The sequence below is a fragment of the Primulina huaijiensis genome, chromosome 16 (assembly GCF_012295235.1).
Source record: "Primulina huaijiensis isolate GDHJ02 chromosome 16, ASM1229523v2, whole genome shotgun sequence".
Classification (NCBI taxonomy): Eukaryota; Viridiplantae; Streptophyta; class Magnoliopsida; order Lamiales; family Gesneriaceae; genus Primulina; species Primulina huaijiensis.
Genome location: NC_133321.1, coordinates 2673251 through 2698724, shown reverse-complemented (window position 1 = coordinate 2698724; position 25474 = coordinate 2673251). Strand labels below are relative to the sequence as shown.

At 35.2% G+C, this 25474-nt stretch overlaps 1 protein-coding gene across 1 annotated transcript; it reads left to right on the top strand.

Moving 5' to 3' along the window:
• Positions 1 to 5951: 5951 nt before the first annotated feature.
• LOC140961710 (large ribosomal subunit protein uL13y) lies at positions 5952 to 8582 on the top strand. Its single transcript, XM_073420373.1, has 4 exons — positions 5952 to 6281; positions 7426 to 7542; positions 7654 to 7741; positions 8240 to 8582. Exons 1-4 carry the CDS (start codon positions 6010 to 6012, stop codon positions 8381 to 8383), a joined length of 621 nt encoding a protein of 206 aa, XP_073276474.1. The 5' UTR covers positions 5952 to 6009; the 3' UTR covers positions 8384 to 8582.
• Positions 8583 to 25474: the final 16892 nt, after the last annotated feature.

Below are 25474 nucleotides of genomic sequence, written 5' to 3'. Positions count from 1 at the left end.
ATTGGTTCCTCGATCGTTTGTCCTAGAATAATTATCAGGCACGCATGTATCCTTGTTCCTTTTCATCAATCACGCCATATTTAAGAGAAATGTGTGATATAATGTGTAAATCATTCGGTCCATGCATAAATGTTCCTCGGCATTGATTTAAGTTTCATCTGTTGCATTTTTCTTTGTGCCACTCACGTTTTTCTTACTTTCGTGCCAAGGGCTGCTGATTTCCTGGTTGTTGAAGGGGCCGTTCATGGTGTCCAGATGTTGTTTGGGGGATTGGATAGGTTGTGGCGTGCTGTAGGTTGCAAGGCCGAGAGTTGCGTGAGAAATGCTTCGTTGGGATGTGTCTCGGACCAGGGGTGGAGCTGACGGGGTGAGGGCAACTTCAGGCCGTGGACTCGTCTCTGATGAGTCTGAATCACGATCTGGAAAATCTTGAACCCCGCTGGTGTCAACTCTAGTGCCGTGCGAGGGAGTTTAGCCGAAGAGAGATCATTTCGAACGTTTTGGGAGGACTAGCGAGACGTTATGAGCTCCAGCGTGCATAGGCTGATTTGCGTGGGTTCAGTAGGCTTGGGAAGGTCCTAGTGTGGTCTAAATAAGGTTAGTGGGTGGCTGGAACCATAGGTTTGATGAAAGTGAGCGATCGCGTGTCATTGTCTCGACTAGAGTGGAGGGGTGATTTACTGGATTTTTCCAGCTGTTGTCCAAGGTTTGTTCGAAGTCCTAAGGGGCTGGTTTAAGGTCTTTTTAGAGTTTATAAGGTGTGGTAAAAAGTTGGGAAAGTTTTGGTTTAGTTTCGGTTTGATTCGGGTTAAAACCGGAACCCCGGTCCAAGTTTTAAAACGAGTCGGTTAAGTTCTGATTTTGGCTCGAGTTTACGTCTAGGAATTCTTTTAAATATGTTTTGGGACATTTTAAGGAGTTTGGTAAGCTTCGGGTCAATTTTAGAGGACCAAGGTTGAAACGATAATTTTTGGGTTCCCAAGGGCAAAATGGTCATTTTGCACCCGGAGCGAGTTTTTGGTCATGGCAGTGCCCTGAGCACAAATTTATGATATTTTAAAAGTTTATGCATCATGTTCATGATTTTTATGGAATTACAATAAATACGTTGCATGCTTGGTTTAAAGGAAAAGTTACGTATATGCATGTTTTTATTAAGTGATGAATATGATGATATTTTTGAAGGATGAGAATTGGTTATGACTGACGATGTATATGTATACGATGACATGAGATATGATGAACTGAGGCCAAGGCTTAGTGGACGGGTAATGCTGTCGCTGATGTCCCCGCCGTCGGGTACCATAGTTTTATAGATTGATCCATCGAATAGAGCTGATACGAAATTCACAACTAATGAACTTAATCCAATTGAAAGAAAATGTGTACGTATATGATGGCATGAGATGACATGATTTGACATGATATGATTTTTACACGACCCGTTTATACTATGCTTTTAAATTCACGAATGATATGTTGAGTATGATATTTTTCACTGTTGTGTGCCATGTATATGTACTTGACTACTTGTTATTCTTGGTACAAGTTTGTTGAGTCTTCAGACTCACTAGGCGTGTGTGATGCATGTGAGCTTCATGATGAGGGGATTGGAGGTGCCGAACTCTGAGTTGGCAGACCTGGTGCAGTGACACGACCCGAGGACCGCATGTTTCTGCATTTTGATTTATGAGATATGAGAGGATACGAACATTTTTATACGTTGACGATTTTAAGAATTTTTATTCGTTTATGTTTACGTTGATTTTTGAGGATGTTGGTTATTTTTAAATTGCGCTACTTTTATTGACAATTAAATACGATTATTTTAAATTTTATTTTGTAATTGCGAGCTTTTAAATATATATATATATATATATATTTCCGCACTTTTAAAACGGTAGACATTTCAATAAAATTGCACATACCTCAAAATGCAACTGTGCAGAATCCATGAATCATCAATAAATATCATGTCCAATTATTGCCATGAAATCTTTCTTATTATTGCTTGATGCCACATATCAGTAGTGATAGCAACTCTGAAATTAAGCTTGTCCAAACCCTTATAACACTTACTTTTTTGAACATGATAAATTTTCAAAGCATCATTTCTAAGTGTGTTTCTTGAAATCATATTAAAGCAAGGTTAAAGACTAGCAATAAATTTTTGAAACCCAATATTTCCAAAAATACTAAGATAATAGTCATGTAAGATGACCATTTTAGGATTCTTCTTGGTAAAAAATATGTGTCGACAATTCTTGGCTACCATTAAATTTCATGCTGGAAAGTAGAAAACTTTGTCCAATATCCATTTTTCTATGTCTCTTTTTACAAGCCTTATCGTAATGTTTTCTCAAATGATTAGTACCATAAGTCAGAGAAGCTTTCAAACGAGTTTTACAATAATTACACTCAGTTTATTGTATTTGATCCACTATTACTCTTCTAAAATGATTCCACGCGTCTGATGTACGTTTTCTCTTACCATTAATTTCTGAAATCTCCTCAACTTCCATGTTATCATCACCGTCTTTATTCCCTTCAATACAGAAGATAGAAAATTATCTTCATCTTGAGATTCCATATGTAATATGCAAAATTATAGTGATCTTAAGCATAATTACGTATGTGTAATAAGTTTCACACATAATTACCATGTCCTAAAGGTGTATCTAAAAGACAACTATTATGGCGATATCACTCTAATATTTACCTTTCGACACTAAAAATAATTAGAATTATAGTGAAGATTAGTAGTTTCAATCTTCAAACAGACGCACATTTCTAGGGAGAACAAACAGATTCAACAAGTTCATGACCCTGAGATACCAACTCCCAATTTGTGAAGAAATTATCTGAAAGATAAAAATAAGAAAATAACCACACAATCATTTAGAACTCGGTAGAAAATTCATTCTGCAAGGTTTTTTTAGTCAAATCTGAATGCAGTAAATATTTAATTTAATAAATAAAATATGCACATCAGATTTCCAAGGCACAATCACAAAATCATAAATCAAGAACACAGAATTCCTCTACTAAATTAGATTTAAATCATCAATATAATTGACATAATTAGGATAGATACAGTAGGAAGTTGTTCATATAAATAACTCAACTTCAAATCATATGAAAGTTATTTCACAATATTTAATAAAATTGAATCTGAAAATATGAACTACAGGCAGCCAAGAAGTATAATTACAGGTAGGGAAACTTTTTTAGAGCCAATGAACCTACACTTGTTAAAGAAGTGGTCTTTAACAGAGGTATTTTTCTTCTCTAAGAGGAAAATCACACCCACACACCCTGTGGGACTGTAATCCAGAACAGGTATCTTGAAAACCAGTAGCATTATTACCAGGGTTAATTTCAGAAAGTATAACGTTACGGTATAAAAGATCAAGAAAACTAAATGGCAATCCAACAGCTACACTAAGCAAAGCAATCGTATTCAAGACCTCCCTTCTCCAAATACGCTATTGGCCTTGGTGGTCGATGGAGATGGTTGAGCTGCTGCTGTGCTGCCTACTGATGGTGGCTAAAGACATGAAAGTGAGAGTCTATGGGAGAATGAGAGAATCAGAGATGTCAATGGTTGAGGTGGGCTACTAAAAATATGAAAATTAATAAAACTAAACCCCTAGGCTGCGTTTGGTTTGGATTATAAAATAAACTAATGATTAGTAAATAAATGATAAAGAAAATGATTGTCGTAGAAATGTAATATATGGTGTTATGTTTGGTAAGATTTTTAAGTGTAGAATAATTTTGAATTTTTTGATGAAAGGACAAAATTGCCATTTCTTCTTTTTTTTTTTCTTCCACTCCGGCGGTGGCGACGGCGACGTCGGTGCGGCCGGCAGTCAGTGACGTCGACGGCTGCCTGCCGGCCGGAAGTTATCGGTCGGTGGTCCGGCGTAGGTTGGTTCGTGGCGGCTGCCGGTGGCTATCGGCCGGAGGCGGCGGCGGTTGGCCGGAGGTTTAGGCAGCGACGGCGGCGGCGGTCGATGGTCGGTGGCGGCGGTCGTGGCGGGAAGTGGTGGTGAGTTTGGATATAGGAGAAGGGTAAAATTGGAAAATAGGAAGGATTAAGAGTTGGATAAATAATCCTAGGGGGTGAGGAGGTATTATTTTAACTCATCTAATATAACCTAATCATTCATAGGAAGTATTGACTTGGTTAAATAATCACGCCTACCAAACGAGTGATAAGGTGGGTTAAAAAAAAAATAAACCCACCTTATCACCCCTACCAAACACCCCCTAGAGTATTTATATCCACATATATGGAGTGGGTATGGGGCGGGTGTATAGGACCAATGATGTAACGTACCGTACTTTTGAACATACTTAAAATTTGTTGAAAATAAAAATTTTTCTTCTTAAATAAGTAATTTTCCTTCAGAATGCCATAAAAATAAAATGCTTGAACAAATATTTGAAATGTAAACGAACTTGCAACGAGTACTTGTTTAAAACAACATAAAGTAATTTCATTAAAAATCAGAGTAAACAATTTTATCATGCATAAAAATCTTGAAACTAAAGCGGTCCTCGGGTTAGCCTCCACACAGTCCGAGCCAACTCACTGATCCCCGTCTCTCGTCTCCTCATACTCGTCCTAACCTCCAACGATCAAGTCTACTGAGTCTAAATAGTATGATCGTTTGAAATTTTCGAACATCCATAAAAATCCGTGTGTTCATTTTTCTTACATTCAGTTTTTACAGTACCCTGACAAAATATTCAAATCTATCTCTTGGTTTATTTCCGCACTGTTTTAAATAACTGGTTGATATTTTCATACAAGATTTCGAGACCAGTTCCTCAAAAAACTGACTCACATTCGAAAAAGAACTCAAAAAGCCAAAGTGCTTATTCAACCCCTTTTGAACAATTTACCTGAGTTAACCGATCCTAACATTATCAATAGCAACATGCACCATATCTATAGGTTCCTCAACAAAATATTTGTGTTAATCTTTCCTTACTCGATCACTATCGTTCATTGAGTTCCCTATCGTAAATCTTTCCCTATGTCATAAGCATGTATGATATGTCAAATATGTACCATTATACTACAAATGTTCTCTTATAGTTTTAACATTTTTCTTCTTTAGATTATCACATCTTGCACATGGGCAAGGTATTTCATTAGGATCGTTAGGTTTTTTTTTTTTTATTGCAAATGGTAAGAAAGACTCTACTCCAACCTCGTATTCACGTGATACTCTATAATTTGACATCCATTCTTTGTCCATTCATATTACAATTAATCATCACACAGTGAGCCTCACGTTGAAAAAAAGACTAAAATTATCAAAATAACAAAGATTACATACTTGTATTGAAATTTGATAACATAAATATTTTTTCTTTATATTTTATTTTTTTATCCAACCATTTCAATTTTAAAAATTAATAATTTTTATTTTAAAATAAAAAATTATTTTATTCTTTTTTTTTTTACGAAACACACACATCGTTTGCCACGATCCACTAATCTAGATAACATGTGATATTTGAAGATGATTTTTTATATAAAAAATTTCAAATTTGAATATTAGTTTTATTAAAACAAAATAGATTTTAGAAGGATAAATTTTCTTGAAACATGTAAGGATAAGAATGAGTGTAATGTAATGTAACTAATAATTTTTTCAGTGTTAATAATATTATCTTTTAAGATGTAAATCACACTATTATGTATATTAAAATTAATTATCTAAAATATTGTTTTTTTGTTAGGGTCGGATTTGAGGTCTCGTCCTAACTTGGACCTGACTCCTGAATAATAATTTTGTTGGCGTGATTTAATCCTGAAGCCCATTTACTAAAAGCCCAAGTAAATGGGCTTAAACCGAACCTCTGAACCAAGAAACTAAAAACCCAGTGGAAATGACCGTATAAATACTATACCTCAATCCAAAACCCTAATATCCATTCGTCACCCTCGATTTACCCCGCCTCTAGAAAGAGAGAGAGAGAGAGAGAGAGAAAATGGTTTCGGGTTCAGGGATCTGCGCTAAGAGAGTGGTGGTGGACGCGAGGCACCACATGCTCGGCCGTCTGGCTTCAATTCTGGCCAAGGAACTCCTGAATGGGCAAAAGGTAGTCGTGGTTCGTTGCGAGGAAATCTGTCTATCAGGTGGGCTTGTGAGGCAGAAGATGAAGTTCTTGCGGTTTCTCCGCAAGCGCATGAACACCAAGCCATCTCATGGGCCGATCCATTTCAGGGCTCCTTCCAAGATTTTGTGGCGGACAATCCGTGGGTATGAGTTGATGCTTCTTTTCTTCTTCTTTTTTTGGTATTTTAATATGGTGTTACTGTGTTTAGGGGATGTGGGTTTATGATTTATGTGTTTTTTTTGGGTGGACTGTGTTTGAGAGAGATGGGTGTTTTGTGGACTAGTTTGATACCTTGATTCATTGAGCTGCGTGAAGCTAGAGGAACATTTGTGGATGTTGTGAATGTGTTTGTTTTGATAACAGTCGATGTGATATCATTCTTTCTAGTTATTTCCAGTGATTTTAACTTTTATTGCCAGTAAGAAGTTTAACTTGATTGAAAGTATTGTGTTAACGTTTCAAGCTTGGCCATCGATCTGTTTATCTGATTTATTTTAATTTTTCTTTACTTTCTGTTTGTTTGGGTCAATTTTGAAGTTCTATTGTGCAGTTTGGATCGTCCTTGGATTTTATTTTTCGAATTTGTGGAAATTTGTTCTTCATATGTTGAATTTGCTTAATTGAGTTGCATATATTTCTACTTTAGTTGAATACCATAGAGATGATTGAGGTACAAATATTCATATTGTTTCTATGCTCTACACGCTTTTGTTCAATTCGCCAAACTTTAGACCAATGAACATGTTATAGGCTGAAAATTTTTCTCAGATTGATGTTTGAGAGATTATATATTTTTGATCTTCGGTTATGTTTAATAGTTTTGGCCTTTTCGTTGATCTGTATTTTTGGATTTTGAGTTGTATATTATCCTATAGTTGATACCTTAGCTGAAAATTAATGGTCCTGCTAGAGTTTGGGATTATTGTTTGGTGTATTTGACAACTAATCTGTAGATTTAAAAATGAAGACGGTGAATTCATGTTACTTGTGGTTTTGAGTTTAGATGTCTTTAGTTTTAGGCTTGATTTCTTATTAGAGGACATACTTGTTTCCCAACAAGCAAGGCACTGTATATCTGTCGAAGTTGTATTTCAATACATGTCTCTGTTTCTCATTTTTTGTATTCAAGAGGTGCTATTTGCTCCTCGTTTTCGTTCTCTACTACATCAAGCGGTAGGAACTGTTTTCAATTGGCATGAATCAGGTGCATTCGGCTGTACTATTACTCCATTTTTTTCAAAGTAGATTTTTGTTGGCATTTATGCATTTTATGGATTATGTATGTAGGATGATTCCGCACAAAACTAAGCGAGGCGCTGCAGCGCTTGGACGATTGAAGGTATACGAGGGTGTGCCTCCACCATATGACAAGACTAAGAGGATGGTTATTCCTGATGCCCTCAAGTTAGTCAATAGACTTTCTTTTTATTTTATTCTGTTAGTTATTGGTTACCAAGTCGTACCTATTAAAGTTTGTGTTATTATATTTCTAACTACTGGTGCTGTGTGTTTTAGAGTGTTGAGGCTTCAAGCTGGTCACAAATATTGTTTGCTGGGTAGGCTCTCATCTGAGGTTGGATGGAATCATTATGATATTATCAGGGTATGTTAAATGCTGATTTGTTCTCTTTAATTTAATAACCTTTTGAAATATGGCTCTGTTACAATTTATTTTGTTCTTTAGAAGGCTTATCTTTCTTATTGTCAAGCTGTTGATTTAATCTTTGACACTTCATTTTTCAACTCTTGTATGGGTGTGTTTTTAAGATTTTCTGCTTGCTGCCAATGTTTCAGACTTCAGTAATTGGACCGCACCCTTTCACTATGGACTGGTTTTTTTCATTCTCATACCCCATTTTGACAGCAGGAAAAAATTATCGAATGTTTTGGTTATCTGACAATTAATTCTTTTTTATTTTCAATCGCCACATTATGTTTTACACACTGATATTTCCTTATCGTCATGCTCTATAATATAAAAATCATCATTTATATCTTTTATCTTAGCTTGACAGAAATTTGTCATGCATTATTTCATGATTTCTCTACCGGAAAATGTTTGTTTTCTGCTTTGTGAACACGGTGATTTTGTTTACTATAGGAATTGGAGAAGAAGAGGAAAGACAGAGCTCAGACAATGTACGAGAGAAAGAAGCAGCTGACAAAACTGAGACTCAAAGCCGAAAAGGTCGCAGCAGAGAAGCTCGGTTCCCAACTTGATATTATTGCACCTATCAAGTACTGAGATAGCTTCAATCCAGTTCTTTTAAGTGACAATTTTGTTGAAGAATGATGTCTGTTTCGTATCTGTTTCTTTCAAGTAACTTGCATCGCCTTGATTTTCATGTGTCATACTTTATCGAAGATTTTTACCTGAACCAATGGCTTGTTTTCCCAATCAAATATTTCCAAGCATAATGTATGCTGCCTGTGCTTTTCGTTGAGTTAGAGTTATTAATCAACAGAGATGAGAGACTCTGCCAGAGCAAATATGCTACTGGAAGAGCATTTGGAAGTTAAATGACATTTGTAACCTTTTTGGTCAACCAAACCTAAAAATTCTCCCAAATGGGCCGCGAAGTTTCTGGCCCCAACAATACTAATGGATTTTTTTATACGTTTGGTGCTTTCTTCAAAAAAAAAAAAGAAGAAGAATTAATAGTTAATGTTCTTCAAATAATATTTGAGCAAAAGTTGATGCAAAATTTAATAAAAATTTGTTCTACAAAATTGTCATAAAAAAAGTGAATTTCCTGAGTTGGGTTGAAGGGGAGGAAGATTAAATAGGCTGAAACAATATGTCCGAGTCCTTCGACATCGATTTTGATCAAGCAAGTTTATCTGAAGAGGAATTGGGAGAATCTGCGTATTTGAGTCTCTGGATTTGTCCTGATTTGGTTTTTAATAGTCTCTTGGATCTCATTCAATTCGACGTAGTTGTGGGAGTAAATTTGAAAATCAAAGGGTGATTCGGATGCTTTGCCTCTAAATTTTAGTGTATCGTGTCACTCCATTTCTGCTTTCTTGTAATTCTTGGGTTTATTCCTTTGTTTGTCCAAGGGTTTGTTCTAATCCCACTCCACGTTTAACATTTTAATAGTAACTAACATACAAATGACACAAATATATCAACCGTGTAAATATGGAATATGAGATTATTGTATTACACAATACTTGTTTTACCGAGTACTATAACGGTCGGTAATCTTATCATTTAAATCTTTCAAAACGTAAAACACAAGTGTCGTGTTAGATCGGTCTGATGACAGTTGAAGTCATCGTTGTCCAATAATCTTTCTCAAAATAATTATATTACCTTGCAATTAACGAAAATAAATTGTATGACAAAAACTTGTCACTTATCCGAAAGTTATAGTTGATTATATAATCTTTCCGAGTTGATAACAGAGGACAATCTCAGCTTAGCTATTGGACTTTGATCCTTATCGACTTTGACCGAAAGAGCTATTCAACTTTTTTCGGAAACGTAAGGCCGGAAAGAAAGTCTTGTATGAGGTTCAATTCAGGCATAGCTATTGGAAAAGAAGTCATGCCTCACTTATTGATGTAGATGGGCTATCACCAATGACTGAAATGAGAGGGTTTCAGCATCTGATGATGGGGAGTGAGAGAATCAAGGCATAAACAGACTGATAAAAGCATGATATATTTGTCAAACCTATAAAGTACGGAAGTTTTAATCAATAACTATTCTATCACTAAGTTCTTGAGACGAGCTTTTTAAGAATTGGTTTGTTAAATCAACGCTCAATCTTATAATTACTTATGGGCTCACAGGTCACACTTTGACGAAGTATCCTACAAAGAAACTCCCAAGAGCCAGAAGTATAATTGTGCAATTCAAGTTTTTTAAATCGTTCAGCATTTCAAGTTTTAAGTTTATATCACTCTCTTAGCTCGATCAATTATTACTCCCAATAATTACTATTGTTACTCAATAGAATTTTAGGTAGGGAAGAAAGCTAGCTAGCAAAAGTTGAGGGGATTCAGACTTTTAGTTCACAACATGAGTTGCTCGTTTATATAAGAGAAAACTGGAGTTCAAAAGCGAAACCAAGAACATGCAAAACAACAATGTTTCCCATCATTTGCTCCCATGCGTCCAAACAAAAGCAATAGAAATTTAGGGTTTTATCCAACCTTTTTGAAATTGTGAAGCACTACTCCATCCATTCTTGCCCCCTTCGGTTCAACGTGAATAATTAATGATAAGAACAATTGAATTCAAAAAAGAATAATTAATGATAAGAACAATTGAATTCAATTTTTTTTAAAAAAAATAAATTGAATTCTCAAGCGCCTCTTAAATTTATCGATAAGAATAATGATTATTTTTGAAAAATTAGTCCATATTTATATTATTCATACAATATTTATGTTAGAATATTTTTTTTTTTTTGTCATTTTAGGTGCCTAACAAAAATATATATTCCTTCATTCGTAAAAGTTATCGTAACTAATTTTAGTATATTTTGTCATCCACCTATAACTACAATTTCTGATATTTTAATTTTCTAGATTCTCAAAAGTTCTAAATTATCTCGCTATCTATATCTATAATCTTGAATTTGTAAAATATAGGATAAATTAATCTTTTTTAAATCATGATTAATCATTATAAAAATTACAAAAAAATTTTATTATACTTAAAAATCTATTTATGTGAATGACTACAAATGCGTCGATTGCTAGATTTCAATATATGTTGAAGAATAATTCATAGCTTCAAATTTTTTTTTGAAATAAATAATAAACAAATTATACGATTTTATTTTTTGGTTTGGGATATAAACGAACTAAATTGAGAAAAATATGAAGAAAGTTTCAAGGATTCAATTTGGCTCGAATTAGTTATATTTGAGCTCGAGTTCACTTCAAAATTCAAATTCGAAGCTCGAAAATTTTAATATTTTTTCGAATTTGTTCAAATCAAGGCTCAGTTCGAGTTTGACTCAAAATATTCGAACATGTTGGCGAGATACTCGAAAATAAAAGCTCGAAATATATTTATTTAATATACAATTATATTATTTTATTAAAATATTGAAGCTTGCGAATTATCGAAGAAAACAATTTGGACTCGAGTTCAGCTCGAAAAAAATTCGAACATATTCGAGTTGGGTTTAAATTCGATAATTTCAAATACAAATTAAATATTTTAAATCACAACCGGTGAAGTGATACAATAATCCAATTAACTAGTTGCTGACACAAAGATACAAAACATTCATTACTGCTATAAAGAAAAGACAAGAACATCATCAAGCTCTCTAGGCAATGGTATTGTTGCATTGAAAAAATAAATATAATTGTTAGAAGCACAAAGTAGGGTAAATTTTAGATAAATCCCTAAAGCTAAACTCAACTTTATTCTAACTTCCTATACCTAAAAAAATTTGTTTTTACTCCCCTAAAACATTAAAAAGACTAAAATACCCTTATAATGTTAATGATTGATTTTCCTGGGAGAAATGGTATCAGAGCCTAGGTAAAATTATTTCAAACATAAAAATTTATTATTACACAAGCAATTAAATGTTTGAGGAGGAGAATTTATCAAATAATATGAATCCGAACCCAGGTTTGAGATTGACTATTCGAATGATTTATTCCAAAAATTTGGAATATTCAAAGGAGAAGATCTAACCAAGGTTAGATATCAGGAAAACAGAAGAACTTATCATAGTCCTAAGGTAAACTTATGATTCAAAATAACAGGTTCCTAGAAACAGTTCTGGATTCCTTTAAACTCTTTGGAGATCTTAGAGAAATTCAAAAGACAGTACAAAATTATGGTAATATATTGTACTATGTACCACAAAATGTGGAGAAAATCCTTGAAAACCAAGAAGAAATTCTTGGAATTTTGAAAGATATTCGAACAAGAATTCAAAACCTAGAACAACAATCAAGTTCTAGTAAAAAAATTTCACCAAATAGGGAAGGCCAAAGTGATGCGAAAACCGTTAACTGAAGAAGAAAAAATTATCGATCTAATTAAAACAGTCTCGGAAAAGAAATTAATCTGATGACAACGTTAGAAAGGATTGGTCTCGGGGACCTCCAAGACCTTGCAAAATCTTTTGCAAATCTCAAGGTTTTAGATCTAAAAATGAACACAATGAGGGGTGAACAACCTACCATAACATTTTCATCTTCTCAGGAACCACCAAGAGAAAGTGTGAGATCTCAGAATATATGTAAGGTCTAGAAATTCGAACGACATAACTTGACTGCATGCAAATCTAGGGTTTCGTTAAAATGTGCATTTAATTATTTTTATTGCATTAAATGCATGATTATGACATTATTATGTGTTTTATTTCATGGTTAATTAGGATTGCATGTTTTAGGACTTTTAGCAGTATTTCACGCTCGAACGAGGGACGGATACTAAGGACAGTTAAGGAAAAATGTTTTTATTAAATAATTATTTTAATTATTTAATATATGATGTAAATATGTGGGATTTTTGAAAATGAACTTTTTAAGGTATTTTTACTCATCGAGTCATATTTTAAACCCGTATGTAATTTTTAGTAAAATGGAAGACTCTTTGAGGGTTCGGACAATATTTTCAAAAAAGTACCTAAATGAAATATTTTTCGAGAGGGTTATTGGATCTAATGGGCCTATTTTAAAATATTTTGAGCCTAGACTCCTACTTATCTACATTAGTTTTAATTATGGTCAATTATGCACTTGTTTTATATAAAACCCTACCCTCCCAAAACCCTAATCATCTCACTCTCATATTTTGACCTCCCCACCCTCTCACGTCAAGCAGCTCTCAAAAATTCCAGCAGCCACCTTCCTAGGTTTCCTCAAGAAAATTTCATAGGAACTCTTCCCCGTCCCTCCGATGCCTGTTTTACGTGATTGTGTAAAGGTTTTCGAGCATAAATACGCAAAGACACACCCTAAACCCTTGTTCTTCTCTTCGATCACATCATAGTAGGTATTTTGATGGTATTTTCATGTTATAATATAGACATGGCTGTTCGAACGATTTATGCATGTATTTTTCATGTATTTTCATGGATATATGGGACTTTCATCCTTCACAACTCACTTTTTGATTTGTTGTGTATGGGGCTAAGGGGATCGAGAGCTATAGGACTCAAGTCGTGTCTAGTAAGTGGTCTTCTAAGGTTAAGAGCAGATCGGTGCTTGGTTGGGGGATGATGCGATTGGGTGTCCTTGTTTTAGGGTTCATTATGGCTCGATCGGGTGTTGGGTGAAGTGCAGCAGTGCAAGGGCTGCTCAGGGCCATGTATCAGACCCTGGTGGGTCCGAGACGTGGCCTAGAGTGGCTTAAGCACGGCTGGTCGCGGGTTAGGAGTAGGTCGAAGGGGCTTGAGTGTAGGTGGGACTCAGATTTGGTTGTTTCGGGCGACGCTGCGTTCTCACGTGCATAGCTCATCGTAGGTGGTCGAGGCAGGTGCACGTAGGTCTGGTCGTGGTCCTAGGGTGACGAGCTAGGTCTGGACGCGTGAGGTTTGGGGCTAGAGCCGTAACCTTGAGGCCACTTGTAGTAGGGTTTCGAATGGTTCTTGGGCAGAATTTCCAGCAGCTGGTCGAGGGTTTTCGAGGGTCTTAGGTGGTCTGAATTATGTGGTTTAAGGGCTGGTCATGGGTGGTTAAGTCATGGTTTAAATTTTGAAAGATTTGGTTGAGTTTCGATTAATTCGGATTAAAATGAAGACCCTGGTCCAATTTTTAAAACGAATTATAAAAGTTACTGCATGAGCTCGAGTCTACGTCTAAGATATGGTTAAAAGTATGTTTTAAGGTGCTTCGCTAAGTTTTGTTGGCTTCGGGTCAAAATTCTGAGGTCCAGGGGTAAAATGGTCAATAGGGTTTTCAGGGGAAAAATGATCATTTTGCAACTGGGTCGAGTTAGCAGTCCTGGCAGTGCCCCGATAACTTAGATTGCATGTTTAAAATATATATGTTTAATATGAATATGAATTTTAATGAAAATACGAGAAAATACGTTGCATGCTTGGTTTTAAGAAAAAGTACGTATATGCATGAATTTTATAAGGGATGAATACGATGGCATGTTTTGAAGGCAGTGAGTTGGTTGTGACTAATACGAACACGAACATGAACATGTAAGGCCAATGCTTAGTGGATGGATAAAACTGTCGCTGATGTCCCGCCGCCAACTATCGCGGTTATACATAGATGGATCCATCGACTTAGAGCTGATACGAAAGTCACAACTAATTATCTAAATTCAATAAAGGAAAATGAACACGTATATGATTACATGATGAGATATGATTTGGATATGTTTATGTTACGTTATGTTTAAGTTCACGCATCTTAAAGATCATGAAGTTTATTTTAATTACAGTACTTTGCACTGTTGCATGCTATGTATATATAATTTTTATAACAGTTTAGGTATGTTGGGTCTTTAGACTCACTTAGTGTGATTGATGCAGGTGAGCGTGATGATTGTGGAGACTGGAGATGCTGAAGAATGAGTAGGCGGAGCTAGGAGTGTGCACGATAACCCGAGGACCTTGCATCTTTCTGCACTTTATGTTTATGAGTCAGGGGTGAAACAATGTTTTATACGTTTTGCATCTTTTCTTATGTTGATGATTTTGACAAGTGTTGAGTTCTTTCAAAACAGTAGACTAGGAGTGGATGATATTTAGAATTATTTAACTGCAGTTATTTTTATTCAGTGGTTGAATGATTTCTTAAAATACATGATTGACTGCTTTTATTGCATGCATGTGTTTGAGTAATTTCGAAAGGAGCTTTCAAAAAAAATATTCTAGCAGTATTTTAATAGTAGAAGTCACAATATAAATATGAGAGAATCCCAACCAAACTTTTATAATGGTGGAGAATCGCACCCAGCAGGAACAAGGTCAAGGAGAAATCACATTCCCTTTCACCAAATTAAATCAAATTAAAAGCTCAAAATATATTTATTTAATATACAATTATATTATTTTATTAAAATATTGAAGCTCGTGAACTATCGAAGAAAACAATTTGGACTGGAGTTCAGCTCGAAAAAAGTTCGAACATATTCGAGTTGGATTTAAATTCGATAATTTCAAATACAAATTAAATATTTTAAATCACTATTGGTGAAGTGATGAAATAATCCAATTAACTAGTTGTTGACACAAAGATACAAAACATTCAATAATGCTATGAAGAAAAGACAAGAACTACATCAAGCTCTGTAGACAATGGTATTGTTGCATTGAAAAAATAAATATTACCGTTAGAAGCACAAAATATAAATTTTTTAAGTAGGTGTCCAGCAAGTCAACTTGTGGCTTGAGTTTCAATAATATTATACGATTTTATTCAATTATGGAATTATACTTTGTCTGTATACTCATGCAAGCTGCATAGATAAAGTTCTTGAATACACAATAGGTACCATGAGGTCTGCCTCTCAACGTAAGATCATGAAATTCATTAGAAAGTGTACCGTATATTCTAAACAGGTTTATATTCGAATCAGCTGTCTACAACAAGGATAAAGATCGCTTGAGTTCAAGAATAACATCTGTGATGTAAACGCCATGTTTCATTGGCAAGAGCATGGGGATATCCACTCACACAGATGGATGATAATATGATGATGTACTGAACAACCTTCCCTTAGGCTGTCCAAGTAGTTTACACTTATCGAGTGGAATATGGTTGTACACCATTAGTCATTTGACCGGGGATAATGTAGGGACTATACGTATTAGCATGCACTTTGATCCGTTTACCGACTCTATTAAGGGTCATCGGGTGGTGAGGTTGGGTGTAGCCTCGAAATACGTAGGAGCAAATGTATTGTAGTCGGGGATTCACCGTTTGCCTATGAGTGAAGATATCCTATGTGATCTGATGAGTTAATAATGCAAGGAGTCTCTGGCCAGAGCAAGAAATGTGCTTTAGAAAAATGTGTTTTCCTAGTTGCGCATACCGTGCCACTATTAGTACTCGAATAAAAATCACATCGTTTTCGAATTCATATGCAACTCTCGATATACCAATGGTTGCATATTCAATCGGGACATATGAGTTGAAGGGACCGTACTGTACGCTAACCATGACTTAAGGTTTTTGCAGGCACTATCAGTGATACCTAGGGGATCATGGGGCGATGCTACTATACGCTCTTACCATGATCCGATGGGTGCAATCAGAAATGGGTTCTGACATTCTTGATCAAGGAGTTGATGAAAATAATGAAGCTAATTAGGATAAACCCGAATAAGAATAAATGTTATTCTGAATCACATAGAGATGTGAACCCACATCTAGCTATATCCCTGAACTATTGAGGGTCACACAAGTAACGGACTTTGTGTTCTCGTTGAGAAAGTCAAAGTTCAAGGAGTTGAATTTGGCGACTTATAGTTTGATGGAGATCAAACATGATGTTTATAAAGAAGTTTATAAGCTGATTCCATAGGATGGAAGAAATAGAATTTAGCTTAATTGCTAGCTAAGGAAAGAGAGTGGAATTGTCTGTTTTGGTGAAGGAGTTCACTAAACTAACAGCTGCCTCGTAAGTGAAAATTTTGATCTTCGAAATTTTCATTTTTCATTATAGGAACAAGACTTGTATCCTTGATACATCGTCTGTGACGAATCGTGTCTTAAAATACTATTACTTTCATATTTGTGGAAAAATTTAAAATTTTTTTATTAAATAATTTGTTATAAATATAACTCATAAATAAATCACGGCCACCACTTGTACTAAAAATAAAGTTAATATTAAACCTCCATCGTTTGAAAACCACAACCAAAAATCCAAGTTAAAAACCTCCACCCTAATTTGAAAAAGCCTAACATAATATAAAAAGTTCAACTTACTTGTCACCAAAACCAGTGCAATAAAATCAGAGTAAATAATTTTTAAAACGTGCATAAATAAATCTCATAAGCTACAAGGTCCTCGGGTATGTACTACCACTAGTTCGAGCATGCTCACTGGTCAACGTCTCCCGTCTCCTCAATTACATCATCAATATCGATCAAATATAGTGTGTCTAATGACTCAACATACATAAATCGTGAATAATAAGTAATATGTAGTAAAAATCCACGCAATTTAAACATAGCTCATAAATAGCATGATATTAGCATAAATATGTATAATGTGACTTTCCTGCATAAACATTTTCATAAAATCATATTAACGTGCTCATTATCGTAATCGTAATCGTCCATCATTTTGCGTAGAGTTCTGTTCAATGCAAGTGGCCAATATCATATATCGTTTGATCAAACTAAACCACAGTACTGGGTCGGCGGGGATCACCACAGCCCTTGGACTGGATGTCCGCTCCCTAACATAATATAATTCCTCCGAAGAGGTTAGAGAGGTCCCCTGGACACTTTCTCTGGCTTCCAAACCCGTAACATAATTTGATCACAAAACAAATCACATACCTCAAAAATAATTATTTTTCACGTCATACATATTTACGAACATCGTAAACCCCGTTGTATCGTCCTTGGACATGCTGCCCTAACATACTAAAATTTATTCCCAAAACAGCCCGCGAGGTGCATTTTGACACATACGACTCCCGAATTAAACAAAACCACTTAAGACGTACCAATCGACTCGAGACTCGGCTCATACATAAACACATTCTAAGCTACTGCCCAAGGCCCTAAACTAGCCCCATACCATACTTAACAAACAATATAGACACAAGCTATCCAAAGAGTGGCGCTATGACACTTATGCGTTCTGTACAACTTCGTATCGATTCTAACTCGAACCAAGCCCTAGACTCAACCCTTAGACACCACTTAAGACTCTGGTCCAGCCCGTTCCAGCCCCTTAGTCCACACAAAAGCCGTAGCCCTAGACTCGAGCCCTCACGCACGCAAACATCCCTTCACGACTCCAGCCAATCTTCTATCCAACCAGTCCTTAACCGACCCATACCAGGCTTACCCCAAGACCCTAAGACCCCACCTAGACCCTAGCCACAAGACCTGGTCCAGCCATGCAAGTAAACTCACGTTCCCAAGGCCGTGATCTCCACTTATGCACGGCTAATGCTTATTCGACCATCGATGCACTAGCAGCCTATCTGTAACGTCCCGAAAATTTTAAGGTCCACCCGAACCACATGCTTACAATTTATTAAATTTTTTGTGTATTTCAATTGCATAAATTAATTATGTTGTGCATATTGACATATTTAAAATATATTTTTCTACATGGTTGCATTAAAATGTATTTTTAAAGGTTATTCGAGTTGCAATCAAGGAACGGAAGCCGAGTGCTGAAAAATAGAAAATGTTTTTTTATTAAATAATTGTTTTTAATTGTTTAAAATAAGGTTGATGATTTTCTTATTTTTGTAAAATAAGGGGTTTTGAGGTGATTTTATACTCCGGGACATAAATTTTATCGGTGTTGGATTTTCAACAAAAATACGAAGGTTTTGGCAACCCGGCTAATAAATTCACAAACTTATTAAAACAAAGAAATTTTTATATTTTAATTAAGCACTAATGGGCCTAATTTACCTTCTTAATGGTTCAAGGCTTGATTAGTGTCCTAATTGAACTATATAATATACAAAACCCTCCCCATTAACCCTACAACCCCACACCCCCTTCCCCCACAACCCACACGAAAATTTTCATCAAAAAACACACGTACACATGCAAGGAAGAGGAGAAAAGCTTCGGCTTTTTGAAGGAAAATTCAGCCTAGAAGTCTACGTCGTCGTTCTTTGCATCGTCGCTTCGTTTTCATGCGTAAAATACGCAAAGGCACGCATATTTCTTTCCTTCAAACATCTATCACACCATAGTAATCATCTAAGCATGTTTTAAAAGAAAACATGACACGCAAGTTGAATTTTGGCAACTACATGCATATATGTCCTAAACTTGTGTTATTTGATTCCAAAAACATGTTTAATATGTTCTGTTGGGGCTGCCATGATTAGGGTATGAACAAGGGTGGTTTTACACGAGTTCAAGAGGTCCTAGGATGCACAATCATTGTTGCACATGAAAACGTTACAAGCTAGAACCACTTTGTTGTCATAGGGATGAGGGGGTTCGGTTTTGGTGTAGGGCTTGGCATGGCATGGCACGGCTGGGACCAGGGCTAGCCAAGGTCATGTCCGAGTCAAGGAGAGAGTCCTAGCCATGCTAGGACTCGAGTCAATGGCTAGGAAAGGAGTCCTAGCCACCCGAGAAGCGCAAGGGAGACGCGTCTCTTGACAGCAGCGCGCAAGGTGAAGGCTTGGCCAAGGGGGATTCGGGCTGGGCTAGGGTGAGTCTTTAGGGTCCTAGCTGGGTGCACAACAGGCTGGTTCAAGGGATGGGTTGATGGCTAGAGTCCTAGGCACACATACATAGAGTCCATGCACAATAGGAGTTCTCGGCCATGCTTGCAGCTGAAGTTGGGGCTTCGGTTTCGAGCTAGGGTCATGTTCATGGGGTCATGTCGGTCCAGTAGGGTCCATAGAAGGTCTTGGAAGGGGCTGGCTTGGGTGCGGCTCAATGAAAAAAATGAAGTTGGCTCAAAGGTGGCTTGAACCATAGGTCTAGGGATTTTAACTTGTTAAAATGAATCGAAACACGGCTCACGGGGGTCGAGTCGTAGTTCACGAGGGCTAAAATATTATAAAAAGTCTAAGTTTTGAAGTTAGAAATTTTATGTTAAATTTTGTATTTTTTCGGGATTAAAACGCCTCAAAAACGACTAATTACGAATTAATTTAAAAGCCTAGTATTTAAGCTAAATAAAATTTTGATAAATTTAATCTAAGCTTAAATAATTATTTGGGGCATGTTAGAGTCAATAAAAGTAAGAAAAAGTCAAATTCGAGTAATTTTACATCTAGGGATAAAACGGTAATTTTACACCCAAATATTAGTAAACGTCATGACAGTGCTCTGATTGATGTTTTATATGTTAATATGATTATTTTAAATGTTCATGGATATTTATATGTTAAAATGTTATTTTAAAATGTTTATGGATTTTATAACTTAATATGGACATTTAAAAGATATGTTGCATGCTTGGTTTAAAAGAAAAACGTTATATGCATGTTTAAATTTTATTAAGTGGTGAGAATATAAAACGTTGAAGGAAGTGAAGTAATTGTGACTAATACGATGATATGTTGGAGTTATCGTGAGGGTGACGGTCCCAATCAGAGCCCGACGATCGTATTTCTGTGGATACGAATATGTGTACGATGATATGTTAATACGTAAGGCAAATGCTCAGTTGACCGGTGAGAGTGTTGCTGATGTCCTTGCCTCCCAGTAATGTGGTTACATGTAGATGGATCCAACGCCAACACGTAGACGTAGATGAACACAAAAGTCACAATTAACTATCTGAATTCAACGAAAAAGAAAAAAAATATGTATATGTTGATGATAATATTTATATGAATATGTTGAAGATGATATGAAAATGTTTATGAAAAGTTTATGTTTGAAGTTTATGCATGTCATGAAAATGTTATTTTTACGTAAAAGTATTTTCACTGTTGCTTGTGGTTTTATACGTATTATTTGGTATCAAGAATATGATTTGTTGAGTCTTTAGACTCATTAGGTGTGATTGATGCAGGTGAGTGTGATAATATTGTTGAGGGAGGCTTGGATGCCTGATTTGACTGGACTAAAGGTGCACATAATCCGAAGACCAGCGCTTCTACTTTTCTGCACTTATGATTTACGTTTATGATTATGTCAAAGATTTTAAGACTATTTATTTATGATTTTTGAGAGGTTTTCGAGAGGTTGTTAGTTGATAGCGACTTTGCTATTTTTAGGATTTGTATAACCTTTGGCGATTTCATGTTTGACTATTTTCTTTGATTTTCAAATACTAGTCGATTGTTTATTTTAAAAATGGTGCGAAAATATTTTATATATTTGAGGTAATGGTTAGGCCGAAATTGTGAGGGTTTCAAAAAAAAGAAATTTCTAGTACTTTTGAAGCAAAACGAATAGCAGACGTTTCACTATCGGCCCTTGCCGGACCATCTAATGGCACCTGAACACATTTCATAACATGACCATACATAGCAGCAAGCCAAAATGCAACCTACCCACCCTACACCCCTACTTAACAACTTAATGATTTTATTAACAATCTCATAACTAACCTAAAGCCCACCCTACACCCCTCATTCACGTCATTTTCACCTTCAGCACACACAACTCACACACATTAGGACTCTAGGGGGGCCGAAATCTAGAGGAAGGAAGGGAAGGGAGAAAGCTTTGCGTCCCGTTCGTCTCTCGTCGCGCCGTCTCTTGTATATCGTAAGAATAAAGGAACAAGGCATGTTTTCAAGCCCTTTTTCATTTACCATTCAATCTATAATATTGCATGTATGCTGGTGTTGTGTGAAAATTTGTAAGGATGATGGTTTTCAATTCCATATTTGTGTATCTCAGTTTTAATAAAGGATCCTTAACGTTTTGTGAATTGTTGAAGGAGGGATACAAACCAAGGTATCCAAGGGCTGGTCTAGATGTTTAAGAAGAGGATTGAAGGGACAAATGATGAACCAAGGAGCCCCATAGGGCTGTCCTGCCCTGCACGCCAACGCGTGCAAGCTGTTAGCGTAAAGGGAGGGGCGCGGCTTGGGTTCTATTGGCCATGGGGGCTGCATGGGACCCTAGCCATGGTCTGGAGGGTTTTTTCAGGGTCCTAAGAATGTCTTAGTTGGGGGCGGATAGGGCCTGGACGAGCTGGTGAAGCACAACGGCTGTGACTCCATAGGGCGTGCGTGTTGGCTTATTTTGGAGCGTGGGGGTTCCTAGGGCTAAGGGTTCGGTTCAAGGGCTGTATCAGGGGCTAGGGTCGTGCCTTAGGATCCTGGTGAGGGTATAATGTGAGCCAAGAGTCGAGCCAAGGGCAGCCACAGCCGCTGGAGCGTTTGTTCCTCGGCTCAACGTGAAGAGCCATATGGTGTGTTGCTGATGTGAAGGGCTTAGAGCTTAGGGCATTTGGTCCGTTCCAAAATGGTTTGACCATGGTCTTGTTTAGGGTCTAAGGAAGGGGTATAGGGTCTGGTTAGAGGTTGTTTCGAGCCATGGTCCGTTCGGGGCCTTAAATTGCTCGAACGTGTCAAAAAAGGGGCGAATTGAGCTTATGTTAGAATTTTTAATCCATGTTTCGGTTTTGGATTGGGCTTGGAGATTCCAGCAGCTTAAATTGTGTCTTAGGATGTTTATAAATGTCTGGTCTCGGGTTGGTTCGAGTCAGGGGTAGTTTGGTCATTTGTTTAACCGAAAACGCGAAAACGGTGGGAAACGAGTCATTTGGTAAGCGAATTGAGTCGTTTTTGAAACGTAGGCCCTAAGATTAAATTTCCAGCAAGCTACTGGATATTTTTGGTGTTTTCAAAGTTTTGAAATCGAGTCGTTCTCGTTGAGTCAAAGTCTGAGGTTGTCCGAGTACGTATATCGTTGAAACGTGTGCGGTCGGTTCGAGGAAATTCGAGGGTAGTTTGAAACTTCCTAAAACAATTCCACATCGTGTAAAATGTTATTTTAAAGTCCAGTTTGAGAATCATCGCAAACGTAAATATTTTGAACAGAATTATAAGAGTTTATTCACCCTATCTAATTTTTAAACCTGATCCTTACAAGTTATACCAGAAAAGATTTTCTCGACATTTTATATAAATATATTCACGGCTTATTTTAACAAATCATTTAGTTATTTTTAGAATTTATTAAAATAAATTTTTAAATATTTTTTATTTATTGAAAAAGGAGTATTTTTGTCTATACATTAATATGATAAATATAGTTACTCTAAGTGATTTATGCATTATTATGTACTATAAAAATTTATTCCTTTTTTTAGCTATCTCATATATTTCAAACTAATTTTCTTCTTTTACAATTTATAATTATTTCTTTTTTATATTTTAATTTTCATTATTATCATAATAATTTTTTATGTTTATGAATAATAGTTCGTTTTTAACTTATTTTAAAATATTATTGAATGTTATTGATTTAAATATATTTGTATGCAGTACTCATTTAATATTTTTTTGGTATATTATCATTTTAATTCTCAAACATATTAATCGTTATATTTAAGTCAGATATTAATTCACACAAAAGTTAAAATACTACTGGCGAGTAATATGTACTAGTACATCGTATTTTTTATAAGGGAATTCATTTTATTTATATTTAAATGAGAATCAAAATGTAATTATAAGAAATAGTGAGAGATTAAACTGTAATTTTGATATATAAATTTTAAAAAATAAATAGAAAAAAGAAAGGAAACAAAAAAGTAAGAATTGAACTTACAACTTAATGCTTGAAAAACAAAGACTCTATTCCCTAAGCCGCATATGATTTACATCAAAATTTAACACTTTATTAATATATATAATTATTAAAACAGATCATGCTTATACTATTATATAAAGCAAGAGGGTTTTTACTAATTTTTTTTTTCCAGCTTGGTTACCAATAGAGATGTCAATTGGGCGGGTATGGAGCGAGTATGGCTAGACCCAAGACCCGTCCCATGAATAAAACTTTGACATGTTATCGCCCCACCCCGATTAAATATTCTTCGGATCCGTCCCGCCCCGAATACAAAACGGGGTCGGTTAAATCCATGAGATCCGATTTTTTAAAAAATGAAAATAGTAATTTTTCTTCTCACATTACTGAATTATAAAACAAGCAAGCCTCTAAATACAACACAATAGAAAACTAATTCATTTCTTCGATCACACTTAATAATGACAAATAAAATATCTTCACGACATAATGAAATACATAAAAAAAGAATTACTAGCTCTCCAAAAAATATATACATCCCCAAATGGACATTAATAAAACTAAAACCATATAATATTTATATGCATATATATAGGCCGGGTACGGGACAAGTATTATAGCACCCATGACCCACCCCATGCCCGGACGGGTATGAAAAATTGAAACCGAGACCCAGCCCATGACCCATTTATTATGTCTGAGGCGGGTCCATTTTGAGTCTGATTAAAATCAGGACCCATTGACATCCTTAGTTACACTTACACCATTGTAATTATACATAAATATCCTCAAACATTAATGTAAGAGTCACATATTCAAAGGAGAAAATGATTAAAAAAAAAAAAACTCTCAAATTTCTTTACATACTTTTACAAATCGTAATGAAGTATTTTATCCTACTAAACTCCCTCAACTTCCGTTTTTAATTAATAAACAAAAGCGGTCAACGTTTCTTTTTTTTTTTAGAACCTATTCTCATGTCCACTTATAATATATACTTACTATATCTATACTATATATAAAAGTTGAGACTTTTAGGGATCCGATTTTGTGACACTAATTATTTTGTATGAAAATATCCTATTCATTTAATTAAGTAATATTTTTCATATAATTTACTCATAACTGTAATATCTAATTCACTTTAATATTAAATATAGTTCTATTATTCACACAAAGATACATTCAAATATTCACACATTATCTTTTCCAAATTAATATCAACTTTCTTTAAATTCAAATATTCACACATTATCTTCTACAAATTACGTATTAAATATAATTATATTATTGTGATCCAAATAATAATTAAAATATATAACAAAATAATCACAAATCTTATATAAATTGTACAAACACATAACACTTTTAACACTAGTACATAAACAACAATACTTAACTCATTACTAAAAATTAGCATTCGTATTATTACTGTTTTGAGAAACAATCCAAGCATCCCATAAACGTGAACAACAAATAAAAGCAAAAACAAAAAACGTAGATCTCATGTGATACGGATCGACTCGGTTTATATCTATAGTGAATGATAATAATTTCAACATAAAAAATAATATTTTTTCATGATTCGGGTCAGAAATTTGTATCACAAAAATTAGCTCGTGTGATGTTTATAAGAGTTTTTGTGAAACAAAAACATATAGCACAACAAACTTTAAATAGATCAATGGCTTGAAAACTGACTTTTAACTTCTACACTCCACGTTCTCTCGTTTCCCACGTACAAAATTTGTACAAAAAATAAATAAATAAAAGTTTTTCAAGAAAACCAAAAATATTTATTATGAAATATAATCATGAAGTAGATTCTTAGAATCAAGCTGGCATCACAATTTCCATCACTTACCTTTTGACTTCCCTCAAATCCAAAAAATATAAATCGACACCAATTATATATATAATATAACTGAAATAAATGAGAATTTCAACAAATAATTTCACCAAAATCATTTAATAATTCAGTTAAACATTTACGGAGTTTTCAGAT